General features: G+C 66.1%; 4 protein-coding genes across 17 annotated transcripts in view; 3 read left to right on the top strand and 1 right to left on the bottom strand.

Annotated features, from left to right (window-relative positions):
- The window catches only part of ATP6V0A1 (ATPase H+ transporting V0 subunit a1), a 30,364-nt gene extending 26,142 nt beyond the window's left edge, over positions 1 to 4,222 (top strand). For all 11 annotated transcript variants that reach the window (XM_048051812.2, XM_048051814.2, XM_048051813.2 and 8 more), the window contains one exon: positions 2,310 to 4,222. In XM_048051812.2, coding sequence (XP_047907769.1) covers positions 2,310 to 2,403 — 94 coding nt within the window. In that variant the 3' untranslated portion in view covers positions 2,404 to 4,222. The remainder of the gene's footprint in view (positions 1 to 2,309) is intronic.
- Positions 4,223 to 5,292: 1,070 nt separating this feature from the next.
- LOC106047992 (serine/threonine-protein kinase 17A-like) lies at positions 5,293 to 9,283 on the bottom strand. Of its 2 annotated transcripts, none has more exons than XM_066981730.1 (7): positions 8,854 to 9,283; positions 7,171 to 7,383; positions 6,798 to 6,942; positions 6,591 to 6,717; positions 6,462 to 6,510; positions 6,073 to 6,252; positions 5,293 to 5,990 (listed from the first exon to the last, which is right to left on the bottom strand). In XM_066981730.1, exons 1-7 carry the CDS (start codon positions 8,946 to 8,948, stop codon positions 5,738 to 5,740), a joined length of 1,062 nt encoding a protein of 353 aa, XP_066837831.1. In that variant the 5' UTR covers positions 8,949 to 9,283; the 3' UTR covers positions 5,293 to 5,737. The 2 variants fall into 2 exon arrangements, with proteins under 2 accessions (XP_066837831.1, XP_066837832.1); XM_066981731.1 differs by lacking the exon at positions 8,854 to 9,283 and adding an exon at positions 7,793 to 8,676.
- Positions 9,284 to 9,775: 492 nt separating this feature from the next.
- NAGLU (N-acetyl-alpha-glucosaminidase) lies at positions 9,776 to 14,259 on the top strand. Its single transcript, XM_066981553.1, has 6 exons — positions 9,776 to 10,180; positions 11,126 to 11,273; positions 11,360 to 11,506; positions 11,655 to 11,740; positions 11,914 to 12,170; positions 12,296 to 14,259. Exons 1-6 carry the CDS (start codon positions 9,801 to 9,803, stop codon positions 13,510 to 13,512), a joined length of 2,235 nt encoding a protein of 744 aa, XP_066837654.1. The 5' UTR covers positions 9,776 to 9,800; the 3' UTR covers positions 13,513 to 14,259.
- A 140-nt stretch (positions 14,260 to 14,399) lies between these two features.
- On the top strand, positions 14,400 to 16,586 carry HSD17B1 (hydroxysteroid 17-beta dehydrogenase 1). 3 transcript variants are annotated; one of them, XM_066981555.1, is made up of 6 exons: positions 14,400 to 14,767; positions 14,881 to 15,042; positions 15,291 to 15,470; positions 15,543 to 15,636; positions 15,735 to 15,918; positions 16,338 to 16,586. In XM_066981555.1, exons 1-6 carry the CDS (start codon positions 14,650 to 14,652, stop codon positions 16,506 to 16,508), a joined length of 909 nt encoding a protein of 302 aa, XP_066837656.1. In that variant the 5' UTR covers positions 14,400 to 14,649; the 3' UTR covers positions 16,509 to 16,586. The 3 variants fall into 3 exon arrangements, with proteins under 3 accessions (XP_066837656.1, XP_066837657.1, XP_066837658.1); XM_066981556.1 differs by lacking the exon at positions 14,881 to 15,042; XM_066981557.1 differs by lacking the exon at positions 15,291 to 15,470.
- The last annotated feature ends 394 nt before the right edge of the window (positions 16,587 to 16,980 follow it).

Genomic DNA, 16,980 nt, shown 5'->3' with positions numbered 1-16,980 from the left:
CCCGCTTTGTTCCAAAGGCTGTGGGGCCGCGCGGCGACACCAAAATAGGTTTCAAACACGAGCGTGGTCAGCCTCAAACAACCGTGCGGAGTAAATAAAAAGCAGCGGTTCTGTGGTGCCTCGCAGACGGCTGTTCTCAGCTGTAAACTGAGAAGAGAGGCAGGCCCTGCCCTGCCCTGCCCTGGCATTGCTCGTGGCCTGCAGCCAGCGAGGGGGAGTGCTGCTCTCTGAGAGGCGTGGGCGTGCTGGGGCTGCATCCCACTTGCAATCCAGCCAGCGGACGGGGGAGTAGTAAAGCCCAGCTCCCCACCCACTTGCCAGAAATGTATTTATTTTCCTTCACAAAGGTCATAAGCCAGGGTATGTCTTTTAGCGTGACCGTAACAGCAGAGTACTGCTCTAAAAGGCCATCTGCTCTAAGTGTAGGATGGAATGATCCCACAGCATGCGAAACTGCTGTCCTTTTGGGGAAAGGGAGGCTACAGCAACCTACACGAACACCCTGCTCGCTTCGTACCGCAAGGTGCGCCGTAGGCTACCCTCGGAGCCGCTGCCAGCTCGGGCATCGACGCGCTCCTTAAGGACATAAATACCAAGCAGGAATTTGCACTTGAGCTAACTGCAAGTTAGGTTTCCTGTTCAACAGGTGCCTCTGCAGTTGCTTCCCGATGGGACGGTGAGCGGCCTGGTTTTCCAAACACTTTGGTTATTCTGTGACCAGCGGGTTGGAAAATCCCTGCAACTTCAGTCCGGCAAACGCTTAACTGTTGCTACAAAAAAAGCTGAAGAGAGGGTTTTCTTTGATGCAAACCGCCAGAAAGCTTTCTCTGGTCTGTTTATTTACTTCGCACTGCTGTCTAGTAAATTCTTCTGCAGAACTCGATCACTGAGAGGCAGTACAAAGTTTAGCAATAAAGTTAGCGGGCATGAGAGTGAGTGACCCTGGGAACAGCAATTTCTAATGTCAGAAGAGGACCTTGGGTTCTGGGCACTGCTCTGGAGACAATTGCAGGAAAAACACACAGTTGAAGCTGCGGAATTTGGTTAAACTTTTTCACTGGTTTTCTAACCTTACAACAGCCTCTCCTTGAGCTGCGGGCATCCAGTTGTGGCCAGTTGTAACCGAGTCTGTCCAAACGGAGCTTTCGGATGTCAGGGCCAGCTGGAACAGTTAATCATCGGGGTTAAAATTTCATTTACAGTGGGTTCTGTGTGAGTCAGATACCCAACCGTCTGCCTCTTATTTCCCTTTGCTTACAGAACAGTCACTTAGTCACAGGATACTTATGGAGATTATCAGGGTTCCTGAAAAACTGGAGCATGCTGGCAAGGAGCCCTTCCTCCCACACGGAAAATCCTGTTCATCCTAGGGATTCCTCTGCAGGGAACTCTCTGCTTATCAGCATGAACAGGCAGCAGAACATATCAGCAAAAAGCTCTTTTTATGAGTTTCACTCCTGAGCTCTGTTGAGAAACCACTTTTTGCCAGCTGAAATGCCATCGGCTTTGGACCTCGCCACGATTCTCAAACTTGAAAAAAAATAATTAGAGTGAGTTTTTTTGTACTTATTCTGAATTGTGCTAGAACAGCTGTACAATTTGCTGCCGCTTGATTCCTGCAGAGACTTAGGTTTTTTAGCGGGCCACGCAATGGAAAGTGTTGCTCATGAGGCTCCTGAAACACTGTGCTTGTTTTTGTTGTGAATCATGGGATTATTTTTCTCTCTCCCTATTTAGCTGTTGCTGACCATTGGACAGTTCTCGAGAATAATTCTTTTTTTAAACGGAGTTTATTAAGGGGAAGCAGGCAAACAAGGCGAAGTTAATGTTCAGCTTCAGACAACAGGCACATCTCGAGCTCGGGAGAAGGAGTCATGTGGGCAGAAACCAAATATGCTTAAGTAAATAAACAGAAGCAGCCGATGGAGGAAGTCGGAGCCAGCACCGTGCAACTGAGCTTTGTTGTGGCGAAGATGTGAACTTTGGTAACGTGATCTTGTAGGAAACGCTGGGTGTTTTTAGGTGCTTCTAAGTGATACCACGGTTCAAGAGTTCTTATTTTTGTTGCCCTTCGTATTGCCTGTGGCGCTGGGATCAGTACCTTGACAGTTTTCCTGTGCTCTGTTCCAGAAACATCAAACAAACTGGCTTTTGTGCCAGTAGAGGTGGTACATCATAATCCTGCTTCTTCCTCTTTAAAGGCTTATTTTTATGGTCAATAAACAGCTACTTTTTCATGGGGTTCTTGCTAATCTCTAGCTCATATGAGACCTGCCTTTCTAACGAGCAATCGCTCTGTTCTCTTGCAGGATTGAGTTCCAGAACAAGTTCTACACTGGCACTGGGTTCAAGTTCCTCCCCTTCTCCTTCGATACCATCCGCGAAGGGAAGTTTGACGACTAGAGATCCCTCTGCTCCAGCAGTGTTAAGCATCTGTGATCTACGGCTAGTACTGTCCCGTGTGTCTGAGTTGCATGTACTCCTCCCCTAGTGAAAATAACTTATTGCAGCAGACTCGAGTGTTACCGTGGAATTTCAAAGCCGAGAGCTTTGGCGTTCCCGAGTACTGAGTGACACTGGATCAAAGAAACTGCTCCTTCCTTAAGTTTACCACTGAAGATACTAAGTGCATGAAGTGTCAGTGTGGTGTGTAGTAGTGTCCTCCTCGTGTTGTGAGCTTCCTGGCAGGCTTAGCAGGGCAGCATGAGAAAAATGCAGCTACAGCTGAGTGGGCATAAAAGCACACGGAGAAGAAAAGGCAACTTCAGCTTGCATAAAGCTTGCTGCTCAGGAAAAGAGATTTTTACAGGAAGCTTTACATGTGGATCTACGTGTCTCTGCCTCTGATTAAATTATGAGCAATGGGCAGTTCAGGGTGTGCTTCTCCTACCTCCAGTGCTTCCACATGTGCAATGTTGCAAAAACAACCTCGTACCCTTTGCTGAGATTCAGCTCTTCTCTGAACTCTGGACAAGGCTTGAGGTGCTGGGATAAAGGGGCACGGCTCAAGGGGCCTCAGCTAAGTGTAGGGTGGTTCTCTGTGCCCCCTAGGGATGGGGAAACGCCTGACCTTTGCCTGGCTTGACCTTGAGGGGAAAAAAAACAAAAAAAGCTGGTTCCTCTCCTTCATGGAGAGGAGATGCTCCTTTAACTGAGCTCAAATATCCCAGGCAAAGCTCTGTGGCTGGTTCTGCTGCTCCTTTCTGGAGTCTGGTGAGCACGGGGGCTTTGCTGCCGTGCTGCTGCTAACCCAGGCCTGTGAGCAGGTGCCCTGGGGCCAGCCCGCACAGATCAGCCTAAAAACATGACTGGAAAGATGGACAGAGAGAGAGGTGGGGTGGTTTTTGGACAGACGTGGGGTATGTTGGGAAGTGCTCTGGTGTTTCTTACACTTGTGGCACGTGTCCCCATTGTGCGGGGCTGCTGCTGCACAATGGGGACGTGGTCCAGCTGTACTCGGATACCGCCAAGTACCGGTTGGGATGTCTTGGTTTTCTCATTTAAAAGCAAAGCCCTGGGGCTGCAAAGCCCTCGGAGGTCCTGGCACATCCAGCTAACGCCTTGCGCACGTGACAGCAGCGGGAGCAGCTTTTGCAGAAGCAGAGGTACCGCTGCCTACGCCGTCGTGGCGATGGTACGCTCATGGTCTAAGAGGGCCTTCGAGGGAGAAGAGAGGCTGGGTCTTCCCCAAAGGGTCTTCCTAAAAAAGTCTCCATGGCAATGGAGTCTCTGCCGTAATTCCCCACTGCAGCCGTTGCTTTTTCTCCTGTGCAAGATGAGGGATTTCTTGCCCTCCTCACCGTGATGTAGCTGTAGGAGCAGTGAGGTGTGTATGTGTGTCTCGGTGTTGTGTGTAAACTCATTGTTTTTAATCGTCACAGTGGATCTGGAGTATTTATGTATGGACGGATCAGAACAGTAACCAGAATCATCGTACCCTGGATCTGGAGAAGAAAGGCCACGCAGCGCAGGGCTGTTGAAAACAATGGGGGAAAGGGGAAAAGTGTGTGCGCACTTGGTGCAGGTGGGGTCACGCGTGCGTGCGGAGCTGCGCTTCGTCACCTTCTGGGCCACTGCTGTGTTTACAGGCAGACGTTGCTGTATGTTTACAAGGGTGTTTGCAGAAAGCCAAAATCAAAATGCAGCTGGAGCAGCGACAGCAGTCCTGCCCAGGCGGAACGTGTTGCCGATGGTCACTATAAATTAAACTAACTGCACTACCTCTGGTGTGGCCTCTCCTTGTTTCCTCCCCCTGGTGCTGGGGAGGCTTTGGGGGAGAGCGGGGCCCTTAAACCTTCCTGCTCTGGGTTTTTCTGTCACCTTGGCGGCCGCTAGGAAGAGAGGGGATGAGAGAGCAGGCCTGTAAAATGAGAGCAGCATGCCTGTGCCTCGGCTGGAATGTCTCCGTGCTTTTCAAGCCCCGGTGCCCAGCCTGAACCGAGGCCAGCTGGGGCACAGCAGGGCTGCCTCGGCTGCTCCCCGCCCCGCTAAATCCCTGCTAACTCGCTGAAACAAGCACGGACGCAGGAATTACAAACTAAACCTCGATTAAACCCGGTTTTTGCGGATGCCCTTCCAATGGGGCTGAGGCAAACACCCTCTGCTCCAGGACAGAGCCCCCCGGGCCGTGTTTACTCAGGCCTTTCCTGCAGGCTTGGAGCTGCCTGCGGGTTTTTTTTTTCCAAATGCGCAGGAGGAGCGGAAGGGAGGTTGCCGTGGGGTTTTGGGTTGATTGTGTTTCCGAAGCTGCTGCAGCTTGCTGTGCTTCCCGTCTCCTAATGGATCAGGGAGGGCAAGGAGCGGGGTTGGGCAGCCTGAATTTGTCCCTGGAGCTGGCGGCTGCCTGCCCCATGCAGGGAGGGGGTTCCCCCGCTGCTCGGGGTGCCAGCTGTGTCCAGGGGCTGCTCTCCCCTTTCACCCCTTCCCCTGCTGCCTCGCACCGCTCCCAGAGCGAGCTCCTCGCCTGCAATCCAAATCCGTCTTCTCCCCGACCCCCGGGGCCGGCCGAAGCCTCCCCCGCCCCGGGCAGGGCAGCGGGGCAGGCCCCGGTCCCCCGCCCGGTGGCCCCGGGGCTCGGAGGGGGGGGGGGGGGGCTCGGGCCGCTTCCCCCGCCCGCTGCCCGGTCTCGCAGTGCCCTCTTCAGGCCGGAGCTGCCCCTGCTCGGGGGCTCCCGCTGCACGGCTGCCCCCCAGCCCCGCTCGGTGCCGGTCCCGGTGCCCCGGTGCCGGTGCCCCCCTCCCGGCCCGGTACCGCCGCAGCCCGGCTCAGCTCCCGGGCGTGGAGCCGGCGGGGTAGAAAACGTCACCTTTATTTATGAGAACCAGAACAATGCGGGCACCGCGGCCAGCCCCGGCGCTCCCACGGCTGCAGACGAAGCCCCGGGAGCTCCCCCGGTCCTGGTCCCGGTCCCGGGACCCCCCCCCCACCCCCCCGCAGCCCCCGGGCGCCGGGGCTGGGCAGGCCCCCGGTGCCTCCCCCGTGGCTGTGCCCAGCAGCGCAGCAAGCAAAGCCCCGAGCCCCCCGCCCCGAGCCCCCTCCTCGGGGCCATCCTATGGCAAAGCTGCTCCAAGCAGCTGCAGGCCGAGCACCCCGGTGCTGAGCCCCCCCGGGGCCCGCTCCCGGGGCTCCTCCGGTTTGGGGCTACCGGCACTGCCCTCACCGGGACTCCGGTTCCCAGCCAAGCCCCGCTGGCCGTACCCAACGTCCGAGCTGCTGCTGCCCGGTGGCACGGCCGCGCTCAGCTCAGCACTTCCCGGGCCACTTCCCGGGGGGCCAGCACCGGTTTCCCCCCCGGCTCAGCCTCCCCGGGCTGCGGGCAGGGGCAGCGCAGCGTGCAGGAGGCCACCAGCACCAGCTCCTCGTCTCCTTCGGGGCCAACCGGGGGCTCCGCGTCCTCCTCCGCCTGCTCCGACGCTGCCAGCCCGATGGCCGCGTCCGGCCCCGGGGCCAACCAGGGGTGCTGGAGGCACTGCTGGGCCTGCGCCCGCTCCCTGCGGGCAGAGGGGGGACGGTCACCGTGGCCCCACGGCTCCCCCAGCCCCGTGGCTCCGGCCGTGATGCCCGGGCGGGTACCTGGGGTCCCGGATGAGCAGCGAGCGGAGGAAGTCGACGGCCAGCAGGGAGATGCCCTGGAAGAGCTCGGCCGGGTACCGCACGTTCACCTGGGCGATGTTGAGGAACGTCTCCTGCTTGCTGTCCCCCAGGAAGGGCGACTCGCCCGTCAGCATGACGTAGGTCAGCACCCCCACGCTCCTGCGGAGAGCGGGCGCTGAGCCGGGGGGCACGGCTGCAGCCTGAACCTCACGGGGACCCAGGGACGTGCTGGTTTGGGACCGCGGGGGCGTCACCAGCACGATGCGGCTTCCCCCAAGCCATCCCCAAGAGCTCAGCCCAGCTCCCACGGAGGACGCAGGCGACCGCGGCGCTTCCCAGCAGGGTCGGGGTGTGCGGATGCCCCTTACCACATGTCGGTGGCCGTGCTGATGGGCTCGTAGCTGAGGACCTCTGGAGCTGCAGGGAGCAAGGGGGGAGCTCAGAGGGGCCCAGGGCAGCAGAGCCCGGTGCAGGATTGGCCCCACCGTGGCGCTTACCCACGTACTCCGGCGTGCCCAGGATCTCCCGCACCTCCTGCACCGCATCCACCCGCCGCGAGAGCCCGAAGTCCACGATGCGGATGTCACCCGGGGGGCTGCTGCGGGTCAGCAGGATGTTCTGGGGCTGACGGGCAGGGGACGGCATCAGCGTGGTCCTGCTTCCACCCCAGCCCCTGCCCGCAGCCCCCAGCCCCGGGCCGGTACCTTGAGGTCGAGGTGGACGACGCCGTGCCGGTGCAGGAAGGCCACGCCGCTCAGGATCTGCCGCAGCAGGCGCACGACGTCCTTCTCGGTGAAGGCTTCGTCCTCCTCGGCCACGCACTGGTGGAAGATCTCCCCGCCGGCGGCGCTGGGAGCGGAGCCACGCGGTGAGGGGCCGGCGGAGCGGGCAAGGACCCCACGCAGCCACCGGTGGGGGCACGGCCCCGGGGACGAGCCCGGTGCAAAGCCCCGGGATGCCGTGCGAGGCAGCCAAGCGCGGCTCTGCGGGCAGGATGTGGCCGGGGCTTGGCGGCTGGGGCCGGGTGAGAAGCGGGGCTGGAAGTGTTTCCCAGGCGAGCGCCGGCTCCGGACTCACCACTCGAGCACCAGGACGATCTCGCGGGGCGTCTCGTAGACGGCGTGCAGGCCGATGACGTGGGGGCTGGCGGCCGCCATCTCCAGCACCGCGACCTCGTGGAGGATGTCGGGCCGGCAGTCCTCGCCCTGCCGCCGCTTCCGCAGGAACTTGGCGGCGAACTCTCTGCCCGTCGCCTTCTCCACGCACTTCTTCACCACCGCGAACTTGCCCCTGCGCAGGGAGGGCCGTCAGCGGGGCGCCCAGGGGATGGGGGCGAGCAGGGACCCCCGGGCCCTGGGTCCAGCATCACTGCTCGGGGCGATGGAGCGGGGCATCGCGTCCGAAAATCAGAGGCTGCGCCCCACGGGGACCCCGCTGCCCACGCAGGACCCGGTGCTGCGGGAGGGCCATCAACCCACGAGCCACCCCATGCCCCCTAGGGCCCCTCCAGTGGTTCAGAGGTGCCAGTCCTCGCAGCCACAAGTGTCACGAGCCAGCAGGCCTCAGCTGCGGGGCCACCTGGGAGGCTCGGCCTCCCTCTCTGCCACCGGAAAGCACAGACCCGGCTCCGTCAGCCCGGCAGAAACCACACGGCGCTGCTGAGCGAGGCGCTGCGGGGCCCCCAGCCCCTGCCTCTCACCTGCCACAGGAAGCGCAGGCGTACCCAAAATGGCAATTCCGCAGCTGCTGGCCCCAAAATTTCGGCATCGGTGCGAGCAGCGCGGAGGCCTCCGGGGCTTTGGGGAGGGCACGGTGTGCAGGGGTGCGTGGAAGCACGCTGCCGGTCGCAGCTCGAGCACGCGGCACTGCCAGGAACAGGGCACCGGGCAGGAGAGGACCCAGCTGCCTGCGGGTCCCTGGGGGGCACTGGAGAACCCCAGGACCCCCGCTGCGGGCAGAGCCCCGGCACCCTCGGTGCCCCCAGTTGTAGGGCTGGGACCTGTCCCCCTCCCCAGAGAAATGGGGAACCGGGGGTGGATTCTCAGAAGAGCAGAGGCGATGCCGGCCCGAGGCCCCGCAGGTGGTGACGACACCGCAGGCTCTTGGCAAACGCTTCCTGCGCTGGTGGGAACCGCTGCGGCCACCCGGGGGGGTGCCAGCCGAGGGGTCCCCCCTGCTATGTGCCCCTCCGGCAGCCCCCGGGCTGGCTCTCAGCCCTTCCACCGGCGGGGTTGGGGCTGAGCGAGGTGCCCAGGAGGGTGCGGGGGGGCAGGACGCACGGGGTGCCGGGCCCTTTGCTGCCCCTTTGCAGGCCGGACCCCCCCTGCCCCAAAGCCTGGGCACCCAGCGCGGGTGTGGGGAGGGTCCCGGGGCTGCCCCTCGGCCCCAGCTGAGCCCCGAGCCCAGCTCCTGCCCGTCCGGGCTGCCAGGACCCTGCAGCGTCCCTGGTGCATCTCAGCCTCCCGCACCCCGCTGCGTCCCCCCCGCACCCCTGCTGCAACTCTGCTGTGCCCCCCCCCACACCCGTGCTGCGTCCCCCCTGCATTTGTGCCCCCTACATCCCCCCTGCATCTGACCCCCCCCAGCACCCTGCTGCGTCCCTGCTACACCCCTGCTGCACCTGCGCTGCACCCCCCTGCACCCTGCTGCTCCCCCCAGCACCCCCCAGCACCCCCCAGCCCCCACGCCCCCCGCACCCCCCGCACCCCCCGCACCCCTACCCGTGCCCCCACGCCCCGGTGCGCCCCCACCCGCTCCTACCTGCCCAGCTCCCCGCCCAGCAGCGCGAAGCCCTCTCCGAAGGGCTCGGTGCGGATCGGGCTCCGGGGCCCGGCCAGCATCCCCGGGCGGCTCATCCTGCCCCGGGAACGGCACGGCCGCTGCGCCCGGGCCCGCGGCTCCCGGCGCAACGGGGGGGGGGGGGAAAGCGCAGCCGGAGCGCGCTCCCTCCTCCCCCGGGGGGGCGGCCCCGCGGCCGGGCCCTCCCCCGCCCCGCCGCGGGTCCCGGGGTCCCGGAGCAGCGCCCGGCCGGGGAGCCGCGGGGACCGGGGGGGGGCTCCGCGGGGAGAGGCGGGGGACGAGCGGGGATGACCGGGACCGGGACCGGGACCGTGCCGGTTCCGCCTCTCCCGGGGGTGCCCAGCCCCGGGGGTGCCCGCGGGGCGCCCGCACCACGGCCCCGGCCCCGGCCCCACCGGGTACCGGGCACCGGGCGGGGCAGGGCGGAGCGGGGCCGGTGCGGGCACCCAGCGCCGGTACCGGCACCGGGGAGGATGCTCGGGCCCCGCCCACTGCCGCGACCACGCCCCCTTCATGACCACGCCCCCTTTGATGACCACGCCCCCTTTAATGACCACGCCCCCTTTAATGACCACGCCCCCTTCATGACCACGCCCAGTGCCGCGACCACACCCACTGCCACGCCCGCGCCCATTGCAATGACCGCACTCGCCGCCGTGACCACGCCCACCGCCATGACCACGCCCACTCGTAGCCACGCCCATTCCCGTGGCCACGCCCACCTCCCTTGACCACGCCCACCGCCGCCACACCCTCAGCCTTGACCCCGCCCACCTCCCCGCCCCGCCCATCTCCCCGGCCCCACCCCGGCCCCCCTTCTCTCCGATTGGCCGCGCCGCGGCCCCGCCCCTCAGCCGGCGGCGCGGATTGGCCGAGCGGGACGTCGCTCAGGGCCAGGCAGCGCGGCCATGGCGGGGCCGCTGCGGGTGGCGGCGCTGGCGGCGCTGCTGGCGGCGGTGCGGGCCCCGGTACCGGAGCGGCGGCAGGAGGCGGCGGTGCGGGCCCTGGCTCGGCGCCTCCTCGGCCCCCGGGCCGCCGCCGCCGTGGCGCTGTCGGTGGACGGGACGCTGGCGGCGGGCGGCCCCGACGCGTACCGGCTGCTGTCGCCTCCCGGTGCCGCCGTGGCCGTGGCCGTGACCGGTTCCAGCGGCGTGGCGGCCGCCGCCGGGCTGTACCGCTACCTGCGGGACTTCTGCGGCTGCCACCTCTCGTGGGCCGGGGCGCAGCTCCGCCTGCCCGAGCCCCTGCCGCGGGTACCGGCAGAGATCCGCGTCGCCACCCCCAACCGGTACCGGGGCCGCGCACCGGGACGGGGCGGGACGGGAGGGCACGGGACGGGGGTGGCGGTGTGCCTGGGTCCCGGGGGGTGGCGGTGTGGGGGGTACGGGGGGGCTCCGTTACTGCACCAGGCGCCCCGGTGCTGCCGGTGCACGGGGCTCCCGGGGCTCCGTTGCTGCCCTGGGTGCTGAAGGTGCAGGGGGGGCACCGGGGGCTCCGTTAACGCACTGGGTGCTGGGGGCTCCATTACTGCACCGGGCTGCCTGGTGCTGCTGGTGTGTGGGAGTTACTGGGGGCTCTGTTAATGCACCGGGTGCTGGGGGCTCCGTTAGTGCACCGGGCTCCCCCGTGCTGCTATGCCGGGGGCTATCTGGGGGCACCCGGGGGTGCTCCGTTAATGCACCGGGCTCCCTGATGCTACCGGTTCATGGGGCTCCCAGGGGGCTCTGTTACTGCTCTGGGTGCTGAAGGTGCAGGGGGGCACCGGGAGCTCCGTTAATGCACCGGGCTCCCCGGTGCTACCCATTTATGGGGCTCCCATGGGCTCTGTTACAGCACTGGGTGCAGGGGGGGCACCGGGGGCTCCGTTAATGCACCAGGTCTCCCAAATGCTACCGGTGCACGGGGCTCCGTTAACGCACCGAGTGCTGCCGGTGTGTGGGGGCCTTGGGGACCCCATTAACGCACTGGTCCCCTGGGCGTGGGGGCACCCTGGGGGCTCTGTTCCTGTCCCGGCTCCCCCCGGTGCTGCTGACGTCCGTACGAGGGGGGCTCCGCTGGTGCCGTTCGTGCCACGGGTCAGCCCGTCCGTGCCAGCTCGGGCACGGAGCCGGGCACCGCTCACACCTCGTTAGCCCGGGACAAAAGGCTCTCGCCCTTACGTAACGGGGGAGGCAGCGGGGGGCCGGGGCCCCCCCCTCCGTCCTTCTGTCAGCACCCCTTCGTTCTGCCCCAGGTACCGCTACTACCAGAACGTCTGCACCCACAGCTACTCCTACGCCTGGTGGGACTGGGCGCGCTGGGAGCGGGAGATCGACTGGATGGCGCTGAGCGGCATCAACCTGGCGCTGGCCTTCGTGGGGCAGGAGTTCGTCTGGCAGCGGGTGGAGTATCCCCCGGGGCCGGGGGGCTGCAACGGGGCCGTGGTGGGCGTCGGGCAGGGGGGAGCTGACGGCCGGGCTGCCCGCAGGTCTACCTGTCCCTGGGTCTGAACCAGTCGGAGATCGACGCCTACTTCACGGGGCCGGCGTTCCTGGCGTGGAACCGCCTGGGGAACCTCCACGGCTGGGCAGGGCCGCTGCCACGCGCCTGGCACCTCAAGCAGCTCTACCTGCAGGTACCGGAGGGGGGATGTCATCCTGCTCCGCCGTGCTGGGGTGGTGCTGGGTGCGAGTTTCTTTCCCCCGGTGCCCAGAAACTCCCCCGTAGGGCCCGGGGCTCCTCTCCCGTTGCTCGTCTTCCTCCCTCCTCTTCCTCTCTCCCAGTACAGGATCGTGGAGAGGATGCGCTCGCTGGGGATGATCACGGTGCTGCCGGCCTTCGCGGGCCACGTGCCGCAGGGGGTTCTCCGGTACGTGGGGCTGCGCTCGCAGACCCCAAAGGTCCTTGAGCTCCCTGCCCAGCGGGTCCTGGCTCCGGGTCCCACCTTCGGGCAGCACCGGGCACCCCTGAGGGCTCCCGCGCAGCGTGCCCAGTGCGTGCTCCCATCCTGCTTCTGATCCCCGTCCCTGCCCTCCGGCTCAGGGTCTTCCCGCGTGTGAACGCCACTCGCCTCGGGGGCTGGAGCCACTTTGATTGCACCTACTCCTGCACCTACCTGCTGGACCCCGAGGACCCCATGTTCCAGGTGATCGGCACCCTCTTCCTGAAGGAGCTGATCAGGGAGTTCGGCACCGACCACATCTACAGCGCCGACACCTTCAACGAGATGAGCCCGCTGTCCTCCGACCCCGCGTACCTCTCGAGGGTCAGCAACGCCGTCTTCAGGTCAATGACGGGAGGTGGGTCCGGGCCGGGGCCGCGTGGGGGGCACTGAGCTCGGGCAGACCCCCAAAGCCCTCCGTAAGAGGGTGGCAGTGGGGTCTGGGGGTGCTCCCCATGCCTCACCCCGTGTCTCCGTCCCCAGCCGACCCCGAGGCGCTGTGGCTGATGCAGGGCTGGCTCTTCCAGCACCAGCCGGACTTCTGGCAGCCGGCGCAGGTGCGGGCGCTGCTGCACGGCGTGCCCCTGGGCAGGATGATCGTCCTCGACCTCTTTGCCGAGTCCAAGCCCGTCTACCCGTGGACGGAGTCCTTCTACGGGCAGCCCTTCATCTGGTGCATGCTGCACAACTTCGGCGGCAACCACGGCCTCTTCGGCACCGTGGAGGCCATCAACCGCGGCCCCTTCGAGGCTCGCCGCTTCCCCAACTCCACCATGGTGGGCACGGGGCTGGCGCCCGAGGGCATCGAGCAGAACGACGTGGTGTACGAGCTGATGAACGAGCTGGGCTGGCGCCACGAGCCCCTCGACCTCCCCGCCTGGGTGTCCCGCTACGCCCAGCGCCGCTACGGCGCCCCCAACGCCGCCGCCGCCTCCGCCTGGCGCCTGCTCCTCCGCAGCGCCTACAACTGCACGGGCGTCTGCGTCAACCACAACCGCAGCCCGCTGGTGCGCCGCCCGTCCCTGCACATGGACGTGCAGCTCTGGTACAACGCCAGCGACGTCTACGAGGCTTGGAGGCTGCTGCTGAGCGCCGGCGCCGCGCTGGGCTCCAGCCTCACCTACCGCTACGACCTGGTGGACGTCACGCGCCAGGCGGTGCAGCAGCTGGTGGGCGACTACTACCTGAGCATCCGCGGCGCCTTCCAGAGCCGAGCGCTGCCGGAGCTGCTGACGGCCGGCGGCGTGCTGGTGTACGACCTGCTGCCCGAGCTCGACAGCCTCCTCTCCAGCCACGGCCTCTTCCTCCTGGGCCGCTGGCTGGAGAGCGCCCGCGCCGCGGCCACGAGCGACCGGGAGGCCGAGCTGTACGAGATGAACGCCCGCAACCAGGTGACGCTCTGGGGGCCGAGCGGGAACATCCTGGATTACGCCAACAAGCAGCTGGGGGGGCTGGTGCTGGATTATTACGGCGTGCGCTGGAGCCTCTTCGTCTCTCTCCTGGTGGAGAGCCTCAACTCGGGCAGCCCCTTCCACCAGGACCAGTTCAACCAGGCTGTCTTCCAGGTGGAGAGGGGCTTCATCTACAACAAGAAGCGTTACCCTACGACGCCCGTCGGCGACACGCTGGAGATCTCCAGGAAGCTTTTCCTCAAATACTACCCCGGGGCCATGAAGCGGAGCCGGGCTGGGCCAGCGTGATTTGGGGCCGTGCCTCTCGGAGCCTCCCCCAGGAGGGAGGGCAGAGACCCCGCATCCTCGCACGTCGAGGCTCCCGCAGCTCCTCGCCTGATCGCCGTGTCCCTTCCTGATCGCCAAGTCCCAGTGGTGCTGGAATGAAGACGCAGAGCCCTGCTGGGACCAGGCTGTGTACTTTGTGGGGGCAGGATGAGCCCCGGAGGGGGCTGGCGGCCAGCTGTGGGGCAGGCTGTGCTCCGGGGCCGGTGCTGGGCTGTGCTGCAGGGACCGGTGCTGCGCCGTGCTCAGCCCTGACAGCCCCCCCGGCTGCCCCACGCCCGCCCCACTGGAGCTGAGCTGCCCCACAGCACGGAGCAAGGAGGCAGGGCTCTCTGCTGCCCCGCTGGCCACTCGGTGGGACCTGGGACGGTGCAGATGGACAGAGGACAAACGGACACAGGGGCTGGCATGGCCCCCCCCAGGACAAGCACCTGGCCAAGCAGCAGGGAGCCAGCCTTGCCCCATGGCTTGTGCCCCCTGGCTCCCCTCCTGGTGGGGTGGCCAGCTGCCCAGCTTGGTTCCTGTGGCACTGAAGGAGCCTTGGCAGTTTTCTGCGGTGATGCTGGGGCTGGGCTCCTCAGGCCGGGCTTTTTCTGTGCCTTTTCCTCCCCTCGCTGGGGCTCGGGCCGAGGCTGCATGGCCCTGGGTCTCTCTGGCCCCAGGCAGGGTGGGGGCTCCAGCCTGCAGAGCTATTAAAGGCTTGGACACTGAGTGCTGTCAGGTTCCTCCGCTTCTCCCCAGCGTGCAATTTGTTTGAAATTTGGCAAGGGAGCAGCTCGCTGCTGAGATTTTTTTCCCCTGAGGGGGAAGAAAGCGCGGCCAGCTGTGGGGCTGCTGCTCGGGGCTGTCCCCGGCTGGTGTGGAGCTCGGGGGCTGCCTTCCCCTGGTGCCCCCGCGCCTCCTCCCCAGGGTGGGATCCTGGCTCCGCCGCGGGGTCTTTATCTCGGCAGCTGCACCAGCATCAAGGCAGAGGGAGGCAGGTGGAGGGGCCTTGAGATAAGCGGGCAGACAAAACACGGAGGGGAAGAGGGGGGGAGGGGGCCCCTGCCCAGCCCTTTTAAACAGCGCAGCCCCCCCGGGCCCGGCACTGCCGCGGTGCCCATGGAGCAAACCGCGGTGCCCATGGAGCAAACCGCGGTGCTGATCACCGGCTGCTCCTCGGGCATCGGGCTGGGGCTGGCCGCCCGCCTGGCAGCCGATCCTGCTCGCAGGTTCAAAGGTAAAGGGGCGATGCTGCGCCGCGGGGATCCCGGCACCGCGGGGGGCCCGGCACCAAGGGGTTCTCCCCCCGCTGGTCCCTGCGCTGCCCCGTGGCCCCGCTCTCTCCCCCAGTGTTCGCCACCATGCGCGACCTGGCCAAGGGCGAGCGGCTGCGGGAGCGGCTGGGGGGCGGCTGCCCCGAAACGCTGGAGCTGCTGCAGCTGGACGTCACCGACCCGCGCTCGCTGGCCGCCGCCACGCGCCGGGTGCTGGGGCAGCGGCTGGACGTGCTGGGTACGGTTCTCCCTGCCCCCCCCCCCCCCCGGGGGGCTCCCCGGGGATCAGCCGGGACCGGGTGCCAAATAATAGGATGAGCCAAGGCGGTCCCGCGTGGGGCTGGGGGGCGCTGCAGCCCTAAGGATGGGGTGGGATGGGTTTTGGGGTGCAGGGAGGAGGAGTGGGGTTTGGTCCCCGTGTCCCCGTCCCCAATCCACCGGCCTGGTGCTGAGGGTGCCCAGCTCACGGGGGCCGTGCCCCGGCAGTGTGCAACGCGGGGGTGGGCCTGATGGGCCCCCTGGAGACGTGCACCGAGCAGGCCATGAGGACGGTGTTCGAGGTGAACCTCTTCGGGGCCATCCGCACCATCCAGGCCTTCCTGCCCGCCATGAAGCGCCGCAGGGCCGGCAGGATCCTCGTCACCGGCAGCGTCGGGGGGCTGCAAGGTGGGCGCTGCCTGGGGGGGGGCTCGGGGGGGGGGGGGGGAGCCTGGCTCTCAAAACGCCGCTCTGCCCCAGGGGTGCCCTTCAATTCCATCTACTGCGCCAGCAAATTCGCCGTGGAGGGGCTGTGCGAGAGCCTGGCCGTCGTCCTGCGGCCCTTCAACATCCAGTGAGTGGCGGCGGCGGCGCGGGGAAGGGGCGCGAAGCCTGCGGCCGGAGGGGCTCGGGGCTGACGGCCCCCCCCCGTGGGGCTGCTCCTTCCCGCAGCGTGACGCTGGTGGAGTGCGGGCCGGTCCGCACGGGCTTCCTGCAGAACCTGCAGCGCGCCGACCCCGAGGGCAGCGAGCTGCAGGGGCTGGACGCCGACACGCAGCGCCTCTACCGCCGCTACCTGCGGCACTGCCGCGGCCTCTTCCGCGACGCGGCCCAGGAGGTGGAGGAGGTGCTGCAGGTAGGGTGGGGATGGGGATGGGGATGGGGATGGGGATGGGGATGGGGATGGGGATGGGATGGGGATGGGGATGGGGATGGGGATGGGTTGGGCTGGGATGGGGATGGGATGGGATGGGGATGGGATGGGATGGGATGGGATGGGGATGGGGATGGGGATGGGATGGGGTTGGGGATAGGGATGGCATGGGGATGGGGATGGGGATGGGATGGGGATGGGGATGGGATGGGGTTGGGGATGGCATGGGGATGGGGATGGGATGGGGTTGGGGATGGGGATGGGATGGGGTTGGGGATGGGGTTGGGGTTGGGGATGGGGATGGGATGGGATGGGATGGGATGGGATGGGATGGGATGGGATGGGATGGGATGGGACGGGATGGGGGCTCGGGGCCGGGGCTGAGCCCTCTGCGGTGCCAGGTGTTCCTGGATGCCATCGGCACCCCCTGCCCACCCCTGCGCTGCGTCACCACCCAGCTCTTCGCCCCGCTGGCGCGCCTGAAGCTGGCCAGCCCCGACGGCTCTGACTACGTGCGGGCCATGCACGACTTCGTCTTCGGCCCCGATGAAGACGGCGGGGACCAGCCCTGAGCACCGGCACCGGGAGAGCACCGGTGGCTGGGGATGGGTCCCCTGGTGCCGGCAATAAACCCCCGCTGCTGCTGCGCAGCTCCGGCTCCGTCCCTGCTGTTTGTGGGGCAGGGCAGCACCGGCAGGGGGCAAGGATGGGGGGGTGGGGGGTGGGGGGTGGGCATCGCCAGCAGTGGGTGGCTGGTACTGGGGCTCCCGTGGGGGGGGGGTGGCTCGAGTGGGGGGTATGGGGGATCAAGGGGGTGATAATGGGGCTGGGTGGGCAGCCGGTACTGGGGCTGGGCAGCCGGTACTGGGGCTGGGTGGGCAGCTGGTACTGGGACTGGGAAGCCGGTACTGGGGCTGGGCAGCCGGTACCGGGGCTGTTTCAGTGACTGGTACCGGGGCTCCAGCGGGCACTACCGGGGCTGTTTGAGCAGCCGATAGCGGGGTACGGGCGGCAGTACCGGGGCTCCAGCATGCAGTAGCGGGG

Source organism: Anser cygnoides, chromosome 22, assembly GCF_040182565.1.
Source record: "Anser cygnoides isolate HZ-2024a breed goose chromosome 22, Taihu_goose_T2T_genome, whole genome shotgun sequence".
In the NCBI taxonomy this organism is placed as follows: Eukaryota; Metazoa; Chordata; class Aves; order Anseriformes; family Anatidae; genus Anser; species Anser cygnoides.
This window is presented reverse-complemented; position numbering and strand designations above follow the sequence as displayed.

Bases quoted from the DNA above. Each gene is read 5' to 3' on its own strand.
- HSD17B1 (XM_066981555.1), top strand. From the start codon at position 14,650: ATGGAGCAAACCGCGGTGCCCATGGAGCAAACCGCGGTGCTGATCACC. The intron at 14,768-14,880 runs GTAAAGGGGCGA...TCTCTCCCCCAG, and splicing joins TCCTGCTCGCAGGTTCAAAG to TGTTCGCCACCATGCGCGAC. The intron at 15,919-16,337 runs GTAGGGTGGGGA...CTGCGGTGCCAG, and splicing joins AGGTGGAGGAGGTGCTGCAG to GTGTTCCTGGATGCCATCGG.
- LOC106047992 (XM_066981730.1), bottom strand. From the start codon at position 8,948: ATGAGCCGCCCGGGGATGCTGGCCGGGCCCCGGAGCCCGATCCGCACC. The intron at 6,511-6,590 runs GTAAGCGCCACG...TGCTCCCTGCAG, and splicing joins GGGCACGCCGGAGTACGTGG to CTCCAGAGGTCCTCAGCTAC. The intron at 6,253-6,461 runs GTAAGGGGCATC...CGCTCTCCGCAG, and splicing joins AGCACGGCCACCGACATGTG to GAGCGTGGGGGTGCTGACCT.
- NAGLU (XM_066981553.1), top strand. From the start codon at position 9,801: ATGGCGGGGCCGCTGCGGGTGGCGGCGCTGGCGGCGCTGCTGGCGGCG. The intron at 10,181-11,125 runs GTACCGGGGCCG...GTTCTGCCCCAG, and splicing joins CGCGTCGCCACCCCCAACCG to GTACCGCTACTACCAGAACG. The intron at 11,741-11,913 runs GTACGTGGGGCT...CCTCCGGCTCAG, and splicing joins GTGCCGCAGGGGGTTCTCCG to GGTCTTCCCGCGTGTGAACG.